General features: G+C 35.8%; 2 protein-coding genes across 5 annotated transcripts in view; both read left to right on the top strand.

Moving 5' to 3' along the window:
* The window catches only part of LOC111436738 (60S ribosomal protein L29-1), a 1341-nt gene extending 1268 nt beyond the window's left edge, over positions 1-73 (top strand). Inside the window, exon 4 of the transcript XR_002709322.1 lies at positions 30-73. The gene's annotated coding sequence lies outside the window, so the exon portion shown is untranslated. The remainder of the gene's footprint in view (positions 1-29) is intronic.
* Positions 74-1587: 1514 nt separating this feature from the next.
* Positions 1588-11706, top strand: LOC111436881 (serine/threonine-protein phosphatase 4 regulatory subunit 3-like). 4 transcript variants are annotated; one of them, XM_023074668.1, is made up of 24 exons: positions 1599-1994; positions 2894-2974; positions 3130-3229; positions 3384-3468; positions 3550-3599; positions 5193-5272; positions 5648-5707; positions 5831-5930; positions 6017-6094; positions 6498-6565; positions 6690-6758; positions 6839-6916; positions 6986-7081; positions 7245-7315; positions 7482-7559; positions 7938-8031; positions 8442-8543; positions 9227-9441; positions 9539-9653; positions 9816-9947; positions 10028-10135; positions 10220-10332; positions 10530-10588; positions 10658-10976. In XM_023074668.1, exons 1-24 carry the CDS (start codon positions 1950-1952, stop codon positions 10783-10785), a joined length of 2205 nt encoding a protein of 734 aa, XP_022930436.1. In that variant the 5' UTR covers positions 1599-1949; the 3' UTR covers positions 10786-10976. The 4 variants fall into 4 exon arrangements, with proteins under 4 accessions (XP_022930437.1, XP_022930436.1, XP_022930434.1 ...); XM_023074666.1 differs by having other exon boundaries at positions 1601-1994; positions 10424-10588; positions 10658-11706; XM_023074667.1 differs by having other exon boundaries at positions 1604-1994; positions 10487-10588; positions 10658-11706.
* Positions 11707-11978: the final 272 nt, after the last annotated feature.

The following is an 11978-nucleotide window of genomic DNA, read 5'->3' as shown; positions in this document are numbered from 1 at the left end:
TTTTTTTTTTTTTTTTTTTTTTTTTTTTTTTTTTTTTTAAGGTCTTGACTATTGCTTACATCTTCATACACAATCATTTTTTACTTTCATGTTCTCTTCACTCTTATTAGCTATAAGCCATTATCTTTTCTCCTTGCTCCAATGGTTTTAATACTCTTCACTCTTCACTCTTATTTAGCTTAGATTATTTGAATATGGGGCGAACTTTTAACTCATTCTTGTGCACACGAAAATCAAGTTTGATAAATTTAGACTTTCATTGTCTTATGATTCCTTGCTATTACTAGAGCTGTCTATTATTTGAGATATTGTCATTGAGATTTTTGGACAGAACGTTCTTGGAACTCCCTTTGTAATTAGCTTTCATGAATGTTCTTGTTTTTGGACGGTGTGCCAATGGGACATTCTTTCCTAGTTCATTTTGCTCTGTAAGGTAGCTTCGTATTCCTTTTTCTTCTTTTCGTGTGTTTTATCACGTAGTTATATGAATATTATTAGGCTTCAAATTTTAAGATTTCTATGCCTCTGTAACCACAATTAGTCCTACAATGGTCGTGAGGCAAGTGATGAGAGGTTAAGAGCTTTTTCTTCATATTAAGAGAATGCATGTTATGTTATAGGAGGGAAAAGTAGTAGTCTTACTTTTCTCTCAATAGTTGGTAGCTTCTTCCTGATTGCTCCATCTTCGAAACTCGAGCTCCAAAAGATTCGTCGAAAATGAAAGAAACGAGCAACCAAAACTTCTTTCCCTACCTTCTAGACAGCGTGAAGTGCCGCTCCATGGCCAACAACACCAGCTCTAATAATGAGTGGATTTGGATTGACTTCTATTGCTGGATGGAGCAGCAGAGACCTTCCTCGTCGATCTCGAGCCAGCCAATATGTGAACTCTATGGGAATCAATGCGTTTGAGCGACGAAAACCCGAAGGCCTTGCGCCTGAGGCCACAAAAACGGAGATTGCACATTGCAATGATCCTCGACCCCTTACATTGTTCAATAGAAAATATTGTGACCTAAAATCAAGTATAATTTGTCTACTATGATTGTATTTATATTTTAACGTTATAACTGGACCACATGCTTATGGTACACATGCATATGGTAGTTGAGCTATGCTCGTGTATGCAAATGGTTGATATATTATTGGAAAGACAAACAAAAATCTCACATTTGATAGATAAAGAGAACATCACAAGTGTGCGAACAATCTTCTCTATTAGAAGTAAATCGGGCAAAACCACGAGGATTCATATATCACTATAGAGATACGGTGAAGTCGATTGACTCAAATAAATGGTATCAAAGTCATGTCTTTTAACGTGACCGTGAGCTTTTAAATAGATAGTGTGTTCTAATGAGAATCGATCGAGCTCATTCGAGGAAGGCTCAGACTAATTTAGAAGAGAGCAGAGATAATATGGTTGGAGTATTGCAAAATATTTTCCATCATCGACCCGAAGCTTAATCGGCAGACGGCAACAAAAGGGCGCGTAAGAGGGGAAAAAAAGAGCGCGTAAAAGGGGAAAAAAAGAGCGCGTAAAATTACGGGATCATAATTGGGGAAGTGGTCCGTTTGTTATTTTATGAAAAATGAATGGCATAACTGAAAATTCAGGTTTCTATTTCCAATATGTGAGATGATTTTTCCATCTTTCCTACGGCTCGAGAAGTGGAAAGGAACAAAAACACCAGACGAGGAGGAAGAAGACGGAGGAACACAGAGGAACACAGACGAAATACGAGCAATTGAAAGCTCCCAGTGCTTCGTCCATGGCATTTAGGGCTTCTTCTCTCAACTCTCACTGAAATACTTGCTCTCTATTTACTTTCTTCTTCTCCCTGTTTCGTTGTATTGGAAAACCCTAATTCTCCATGCACCAATTTCCGTTGCTGTTCACTCCACTTCAACACTGCCTTTGAAGTTGAGTCAATTTAGCTGCAGTTGGTATGGGCGCCCCAGATAGATCTCCCGCGACCTCCAATTCTATGCAGGTGAGTTGTTTATTATATTGGGAAGCTCGGTACTTCGACACTGAGTGCTGCCAGGCGCAGACATGTGGTTAGCCTTTTGATTTCGTGGCCGAGGCTGGTTTCTGAATGTTGCTATCTGTTATTTAATTGGTATTGCGTGTTGTACGTTTTTGGTGTACAATTTGTTTGTTAATCATATTTGCTTTCGTTGGAGAGTTTGTTTGAGTAACTGTATCTATCGACTGGCTATTTATGGAAATTTAACTTGCTCTTCAACCCAGAGTTTATTTCTCTAGTTAGTACGATCCAAGAAGCAAGTACTGTTTTCTAATTACTTATTCTGGACTAATGTTGGGTTAGGCTTTATTGTTTGAAGCTAACTGCGAAGCTTTGAGTGTGTGCGAATAGTTAACACCTAAAGGATCTAAGAAATTATAGCTACTGAGAAACACTGAAGGGTTGTCAAAATAATTAAATTGTACATTTTATTATTTAAAAAGTTTACAGTAAGAGATGGATATTCTACCTGTTAGCACTATTCGAAGGAGCACTGGTTAAGTACTTCAATTCAAAGCATATTGAGTAATTTTTTAGCACTAGCTGGAGTTGCATTTAACGGCATAAGTGCAATTGTAGAGCTATCAGAACAACGACTCCTAGTGCACAGTACATAATGGTAACTCAGTTTTCTCAAACAAAGAGATAGCGCTTGACTTGTGAATAAATTTATTGGTCAATTCAAAGGTTTAAATCTTGTAATTTCCAACTCCTGCCAATAAAACAAACACGTTACTGATTTCATGGTTACCCATTCCTAGCAACAAGAATTCAGCTTTCTGAAACAGCCAACACATTTTATCTATTTCATTTGTTGCAAGAGGTTGTACTTTATCCTTATCGTTTATACCCTCAAATTTCAGCGTGTCAAAGTATATCGTTTGAATGATGATGGAAAATGGGATGATCAAGGAACAGGGCATGTTACTGTTGACTATTTGGAGGTTAGTGACTGAATTCCCCCATTTTCTTTATTTTAGTTAAGAAACATTGAACTACCGATGAAGAGAATACAATAGAAAAGAGGTTGTGCAATCTTTCAAAGAAGTTTAGTTAACATGATCTTCAGTGATATGACTGTCAATTCAATTCTACTCAGAGATCGGAAGAGTTGGGATTGTGTGTTGTTGATGAAGAAGACAGTGAGACTCTACTTCTACATCGTATTAGTTCAGATGACATTTACAGAAAGCAAGAAGGTTTTTCCTTCTTTTCTTGTAGACTTTTAGCAGTATCATCAATTTGAGTCTTCTTTGCCATGTGTACCTGCACTATTTTGAATTCCTGGTTGGTTTGGATGATGGGCTGTATTGGCTTTTGAAGCACTAACAAAGTCAGCTACTTAATATGCAGATACCATAATCTCTTGGAGAGACCCAGAATATTCTACAGAGTTAGCTCTTAGCTTTCAGGAGACAACTGGATGTTCATACATTTGGTAACTATTGAATATCTGCCTGTCACTCCTTCATGTTTTATCCCATGATATACTAGCTGAAAGTTGGCCCATCTTATTTAGGGATCACATCTGCAATGCGCAAAGGAATCTCCATTTTAATTCTCTCAACAGTAAGTACCCAGTTAGTTGAGGCTTTTTGCCATTGAACGTTTTCAATTTTGTTCTTTGCATTGCATGTATCATGATAGGATACTTAATGTTGTAGATTTACTGTTATGGAGTGGAGGCTACATTTACTGAGGTGATTTCTGGCTCTTGAGTGGGAAACTTGCTTTGAACTTAGTACATAGTAGGAGGTTAACATGCCAAAGCTTAAAACATAAAACTCCGATGTACTGAAGAGGGCTGTAGTTACTAGGCTTGAAAATATGAAGTATACCTTTGACCTTTTTAGGATTAAAGAGAAAATTGTAGTTCACTGTTCAAATGAAAGTTTTAATCTGTCTAGTAGTGTATACTTAGTTTTATTAAGGAAAAAAGTTTTGTTTCTCTTTCCATTTCCTCTAAACCAAATACCTGACATTAATCTGAATATTGTTTGTAATATAGAATTTGAGCAGGTACTTTGTTACACACTGATTACGTAACTGCCTTGGAAAATTAATTTTCAGTATATTTATCTATTTCTTGTCTTTGTTGGTTTCTGCTTTCTGTCAGTGCTGTGCAATTAGAAGAATACTTGTAAATCTGTCACAATCTTATAAATGTCATCAGAGAGTGAACCATGATTGATTTATCAGGATTTAGACAGCTAAGATTCAATGGTAGTTGGTGCATGGGATGAAAATGGGAGATCTTTGAGAATTATTACCACTAGAAATTTTAGGATGAGGAGATGGGTGAGTTTTATGGTCAATTGGAACTATCAGATGGGATGACAAGCTCAATAAGCGTAAATGTCAAGGGAAGAGAGTGTTCCCTCTCCCCCAGTACAATATCTCACAAAATAGACAAACCAAATCTAAAACATTCTCTCTGGTGCACTCACTAACTATTTTCTAACAAATTAGTATTCCCACTCTCCCTCCTCATGTGCCTTCTTGTATGTACATGTTTAGTAGGAGGCCTGACATGTTAGCTTCGTGGAAGTCAGAGAAAGGTGAATATTTTTCCATGGCTAGTCTTCTTGGAAAGATTCAATCCGATTGGTAGGGTTGAAAACCTGTCATTCTTGGTCTTTAAACTGGAGTTGCTGTATTTTGTGTCTTGAAGGTGGGGATAACCTTCCTCACATATTCTTTCACTGTTCTTCCAGTAGGAACTTATGATAGGCTTTGTTTCCACTTTCAAGGTTTGGGATGTTATGTGTTTTTTATGAGAAGGCTGAAAAGGAATTATTTCCTAAGAGGTTTCATTTTTGTGTTCATCTCATGTCAGTATTTGAGTGTTTAAATTTGAAAGATTTAGTTTCAAATCTAAAAGGTAGCATTTTAATTTCCTAAATATCAATGAACAGATGTGTTTCTTTGTGAAATTGAGGAAGAGTGGAACACTGTTTTTATTTGTTTGAATTAGGTATCATGGCAATGAGTTGGAACTCCCATGACTTCCTTTCTTTGTTTAGAGTTCCAGTTTTGATATGAAAATCATCACGTGCATGCTTGGTTTCTTACCAAAATTGTGGCTAATTTATAAACAGAAGTTGCATTTATATTGGCAAATTTTAGTTTTCTATAATTCTTTGTTTTCATTTATATGGCCAGATGATACGTTCCACAGCATGAACAGTGAGTTAAGGGAGTTGCCTGCAATTGAGTTATCGACTCTGCCACTAATACTTAAGGTTAGTGTGAATGTAATACTAAAAAACTAGATAAAACGTGTTCTTAAAGCAATTAACCAAATTGGAAAATTGTTTTAGAAACCACTCCCAAACATGTTGAACTTTTAATGAGCGACTACAAGAACATGCTCTTGTAGATTTATTTTTTTTCTAAAAACATAAATCAATTCGAAAACTGACTCTAAGAGTACCCACTCTCTCTCTCTACTTTTTTGCTCTTCCTGCACCCTCAAAGAAAACATAAAACAAGTTAAAAAATTTACTCTCTAAGTGATTGGCTTATGGAGATAGATGTCCTCCTCCCCTGATTTATCTTATCTTGTTGATTATTTGGATGTGGACGGCCTTTCATATTAATTGATACGTTTTGTTCAGGTTGTTACTGAAAGTGGGATTACAGATCAAATGCGGTTAATGGAACTCATAGTTGCCAATGTAAGATTTGGGGAACTTTCTGATTTTTCATGTCAATTTGGGTTCTCTTATGACTTCTGTATGAAATCTTTATCTTGGATGAACAAGAATGAGTATTTTGACCCACAATTTTTCGTAATGCAGCAAGATTTTTTCAAAAAGCTGATGGACATATTTCATATCTGCGAAGATTTGGAAAATCTAGATGGTCTTCACATGATATATAAAATAATCAGAGGGATCAGTCAGTATTCTTTTCCGGTTCTATTTACTACTATTGCCAGCAATTATTTATATTTTTTTATGTTTAATTTTTTGAATAAAATGCAGTCATGCTAAATAGATCACAGATCTTTGAGAAAATTTTTGGAGATGAGTTAATCATGGACATCATTGGTTCTCTAGAATGTAAGCTCTGCTACTTTTTCAATTGATGATTGTCTGTAAGTTTATAACTGTTTCTTTATATTGAAAGTAGAAATATGTTGCACACTAGTGGATATTTAGTTTTATCTCGCTTTCCTTGCACTGTTTTAGTCCAGTTTATTCTAGACGTTTTGTGATTATGAACTCTCTACTCGTTGGCTAATTGGAAGGTCGTATTTGTAACTTTCTTGACGTGGGTTGAGGCTTTCTGTACTCTTTTGTTTTATTTTATTCTACGTCTTTGGTTTTGTTGTCTGAAAAGTGGGCTTGATAAATAGTCTATATTATGCTAATTTCTCTACCTATTTATACTGCTCTACCTATATGATATAGGTTTAGGGGACTACCCTCAATGATTTCGTTCTATTTTTTATGTGATTGCTAGATGATCCAGAGGTAGACCATGTCCAGCATCATCGTAACTTCTTAAAAGAGCACGTCATTTTCAAAGAGGTAATGCTGTTTCCTAGCTGTCTATATTTAAAAATGAGAGCATAGGACAGTTGGCCCAGGGGTCTCATTATGCTATCTTATGTGGAGGTTTTCACTTGTACGTTATCTACTTCCACTTTTGTAGGCCATACCCATCAAGGATCCATTGGTCTTGTCGAAGATACACCAAACATACAGAATTGGCTATCTAAAGGTTTGGGTCTTTGGTAGATGCAATTTCTCTATCCGTTGAGCTAGTTGTTAATGTGCTGTTACCTTGGATTGCTTTGCTAGGATGTTGTTTTGGCTAGAGTATTGGACGAGTCCACAATTGCAAATCTAAATTCCATTATCCATGCAAACAATGCGCTGGTAGGTTCTTGGAACCATGTGCTTGTTTTTATCACATGGTACACACTCTAACTTCAGGTTTCATTGTAGGTCGTTTCTTTGTTGAAGGATGACAATACATTTATTCAGGAGTTGTTTGTCAAGTTGAAATTGCCAACAACCTCTGAAGAGTCTAAGAAGAATTTGGTACTTTTGCTTCTACGCATTATCTTTTCCCTTATTGTATTTTTGGCTTTATCATGATATTGTTCAATCAACGATTTTTGTCTTTAATGCTATAATTTTTTTCTCAAGTTCTTGAGGTATATTTTGTGTCAATTTGAAATGAAATTGATTTTCTTTGTGTTAGGTACATTTTTTGCACGAGTTTTGCAGTTTAAGCAAAAATTTGCAGATGGTTCAGCAGCTAAGGTTATTTAGGTACCTTACTGCATGCTATACTATTTTTTTTTTCTTTTGAAAATAATAAAACCCTACGACTTTAATTATTTTTCTATTTTAGTTTAAGATGCTGATGACTACCAGTTTCTGTTTTCTAAGGCCTCTGATTGATCTGTTTCAAATTGTGAACTTACAAATTCTGCAGGGATCTTATGAATGAGGGAATTTTTGATGTCATTGCTGATGTATTACAAAGTCCAGATAAAAAGTTCGTGTTAACTGGGTAATGTCGACCTTCTGATTAAATTTTGGTATTGTTCGAGTATGTTTCCATAAACAATATTTTTAGTACTTTGTTCTACAAATCTATGTTTAAGAAGGAACTCTTACATTGTTAACTCTTTCGTACTATTCATTGCAAATTTCTTTGGTTCTTAAAAAATGAATCCTTGAAGGTTTTCATCTGACCATTCTGTTAAGAACATTTTTAAGAATCTGCCATTCAATTAGGTTTTCAGCAACAAGGAAAAAGTTTGCCTTAAAGTCTAGTTGACTATTCTTTACTCAATTTTTTTATCAACGCACTTGTCTTCTGTTTTGTTCCACCTATTTTTATGTTTTGTCTAGGCATCTCAATAATGCATTGTTTGGATGGGTGCAGGACAGATATCCTTATTCTTTTCTTGAACCAAGATCCAAATCTTCTACGTTCTTATGTTGTTAGGAAGGAAGGGATTCCACTCCTAGGACTGTTGGTACGTTTTTCTGATCTGGTTTGTCTGACTTCAACCTTGTTGTATTTTTTAAATGAAAATGCAAACCTTCATCAAGAAAAGTGAAAAAAATACTAGCTGATACTACAAAAGAGGAAAAAGGAGAGCCCATATGAAAGCAGCACAAGCAGAGGAGCCCAACCAAAAACACGAAGAAACAAGTGTTTCAAGAAAGGGCTCCTGTTTTTATTTAATGCTTGTTTGGTTAATGCTTATCTTCATGTAATGAGCAATATTGGGGAAATTGATGCTGAGTGAAATTATGAACATAGTAGGATCAGTAACCATAAGCATATTTGATACATAAATTAAGTTAGATGTGCTCAACATGTAATAATCCTTTTTTCAAGCTGAATTTGTTACAGATTTTTTTTTTTTTTTTTAAACTATAGGTTGAAGGCCTGATTACAGATTTTGGGGAGGAGATGCACTGTCAGTTTTTTGAAATCCTTCGATGTTTACTGGATTCCTACTCGCTATCCGGAGCAGCTCAGGTTTGCTTAGCCATCTGTTTTTAATCACGTTTACTTTGGTTAAACATTTCAAAATGATCCCTTATAGTTGAGTTGTATCTTTTAACTAGAATTGAACTACAGTTAGGTCGTATTGCTCGACTTTGTCCTAGGTTGCATGTTCTTACTACTGGTCCCTTTACTTTGTCCATACTTGGGTTGCATGTTCTTAAAAGTACTATGATTATTAAGACCTGAACTGTACAAAATTACAAAAGAACCCAAGGAGGGCTTTATACCTTAAAAAGTTATTTGATTTCTCCTCCCAAGAAGTCAGAAAAGAGCTCTTGATGCTCTATTTTGGAGGCCCTTGCCTTTGCGTTGAATTGCCAATCCATGAGTGCTTCTTAAAGCCAATTACAATGATCTCATTTTGTAAATTCTATTCAGAAGCATTATGAAAAAGACCTCATTGTCTATGCCACATTATAGGACTGCTCACCTTTTGTCTCAGTGGTAGGATAACTAATTGAAGTCCATGCTCTGTTTGTTTTGAATTAGGTCATTTTTTATGTTTCTGATTTATATATGTATACATTTTTACCAGGTTCTTGGAAATAGTTGTCATTAACTGTTTATATTAGATGCAATCTATATTTAGACCTGCATATTGTCCGCTGTATCCACTTTACATTGACTGCAATATTGTGTTTTTTGTGTTGCAGAGAGAAGCTGTTGTTGAGATATTTTACGAGAATCATTTGGGTAAACTAATTGATGTTATAGCAGTTTCATGCCCTTCAGAAGGTCTTCATACATTGAGCAACAAAATTGGTCACTCTAGTGTATTAAAGAATCAGAGCATAGTAAAGCCTGAAATACTATCCAACCTTTGTGAATTGCTTTGCTTTTGTGTTCTCCACCATCCTTATAAAATAAAGTAATATTTTGTCCTTTTTTTTTTCTATTATCTTAGAGTTGAAGTTTTCTCAACTATAAAAGTTACGAATCCTTACTTTTTTCTATTCTGTTTTCAGGAGCAACTTTCTCGTGAATAATGTCATAGATAAAGTGTTGTTACTGACTCAAAGAAAGGAAAAATACTTGGTTGTTGCAGCTGTTCGGTTTGTTCGTACTATTTTATCTCGCCATGTAAGTTGAACCAGCGGAGATTAAAATTATCTTGTGTATTTATTCATGGAAATTGGACTGACGAAATTGCAGCCCTCTTTTTCGTTCACTTCCCGAGGGATTCAATTTTGAATCAGATTGAAATTGGTAATGTACTGACTTATTTTCTTTGTCAATATGCAGGATGATGATCTGGTCAATCATTTTATAAAAAATAATCTTCTAAAACCAATTATAGATGCCTTCATTGCTAATGGGAATCGTTACAATCTGCTCAACTCTGCTGTTTTAGATTTATTTGAGTATATCTGCAAGGTCTTCATCTTTCCTACCACACCTATGCTGTCCCTGATGATTCCAGTCGAACATTGATTTAATGGTTGTGTTTCATGTAGGAAAATCTGAAATCTTTATTTAAGTACATAGTTGGTTCATTCTGGAATCAGTTGGTCCAGTTTGAGCATTTGGCTACAATCCAGTCTCTAAAAGTTAAATATGAGCAGGTATTCTTGATTTTTTTTTGGCTAAAATATCCCATTTTGCCTTTAAAACTTGTATTATTTTGTGTTTGACATCTCTATTTGCAGTGCCTAGAGGATTTTAGTACAAGAGGCACAACTACTAATGTATTAGATCCTAGAAAAAGAATTGAGGAGCGTGCTTTGGAGAAAGAAGAAGAAGACTATTTTAATGGAGAGAGGTAAGCATTGTTTCTCTAATTTATAGGAAATGAATACATTTTTCCCGATGTAGTAAGCTGAAATGGTAATGTTTAGCATTATATGCAACAGAGTTGAGCGTAGTTCTTTAAATAGAATATTAAATCGGGCTGTTATTAACTCATTACCAATCAGTGATGAAGAGGATACTGCAACTGCATCTGTTTCAAATGTACAGAAATCGCAATCTTTTCCTGTTCTATGTAATGGAGTTGCTGCAAGTTACCCTCCACGAAGGTACTGTAGTTTGCTTTGTCTTGAAATTTGATTACAATAGCAGTTTTTGATTGTTTTCAACTCTTCCAGTCCTCAACCTGGTGGTGGACTTGTTGACTATGATGATGAAGAGGACGATGAGAACTACAGGCCACCGCCACGAAAACAATCAGAAACAGTGGATGAAGATGAAGGATCACTGCATACTCTCAGGTTGAAGCGGAGGCCCGTTCACAAGGACAAGGAGGCAAAAAAGCAGCGACTGGGAAGGAATCCCAAGATGAGTAATGGTCTATTTACTGCCTTGTGTTCAACATTGAGCCATACAGTTCTGCCTGATAAGGTTACAGCCATCTCCCAGCAACCTAAGCCCCATTTGATTGATCCGAATAATAGTTCAGATCACGAGAGTCCGAAAGGGCAGGAGCAGAATGCTTTAAGAACCGCAACCGATAGCAACAGTAGTGTGGACGAGGAGAACCATACAGAAACGCCACCAATTTCTTCTAAAAAGTGTTGTGATCAATTGCTTAATCCTTCAGAAAATAGACAGTTGAATGGAGAAGACTGTTCATTGATTCCTCCGAACTCCTCGCCTGAAATGACTGTAAATGGATCCTAGGTTTTCTCTTCATGGCAGGGTCATTGCAAGTTCCTTCCATTTTCGTTTGCCTTGTGAATATGCGTCGTGCGAAAACGGACCCGGGCTAGTCTTGGATCGGCAAGTTCAAAGGGGAGCTAGTCCTGGAATGAATTGGCACCAAAAGGCAAGGAGGAGGTAGTTGATGGCTGTATAATAGTGTGGTGTACTGACAGTGGTGGATTGTGGAAGCTTCTTGTGTTGCATTCGAACGAACGTTTTGAACATCCTCGCACCGGGCTGTTCTATTATGACGAGTTTAGAAACGGTTGCTTTAAGTTGAACAGTTGTTGGTATCAAATTTTGTTATCTGATTTGAACCCTCCCCCCACCCCAAAGATAAAAGAGATAGGGTTAGGGTGTATACAAATATTTATATCCATGGGTTCAACTTTGTAAACTAACGTCATTCAGTAGAGATAGGGAGACGGGCAAGTCCCTCCCTCCAAAAGGAACATGGATTTTGTTAAGCTAACACATTTTTAGTAATTTTTTTTTATTACATTTTTACTGCACATTTAAATTAAAATTTTAAAAATAAAATCATGCCCCTTCCTCAAATTATATCTATATATATATATATATATATTTTTTTTTTTTTTTCAGTTTTTTAATTTTGATTATGTTTTTTTACTACGTTTTTAAAAGGGTAGCTAAGAGAGTAAAATATTTTTTACAATGTTTCTAAGTTCAATTATTAAAAAAGGGAAAAAAAGAAGAGTTGTTAACAAGGGAGTGAAATCCACGTAAAGAACTTCATTCCTGGAGTTG

This window comes from Cucurbita moschata, unplaced genomic scaffold (assembly GCF_002738365.1).
Source record: "Cucurbita moschata cultivar Rifu unplaced genomic scaffold, Cmos_1.0 Cmo_Scf00060, whole genome shotgun sequence".
In the NCBI taxonomy this organism is placed as follows: Eukaryota; Viridiplantae; Streptophyta; class Magnoliopsida; order Cucurbitales; family Cucurbitaceae; genus Cucurbita; species Cucurbita moschata.
This window is presented reverse-complemented; position numbering and strand designations above follow the sequence as displayed.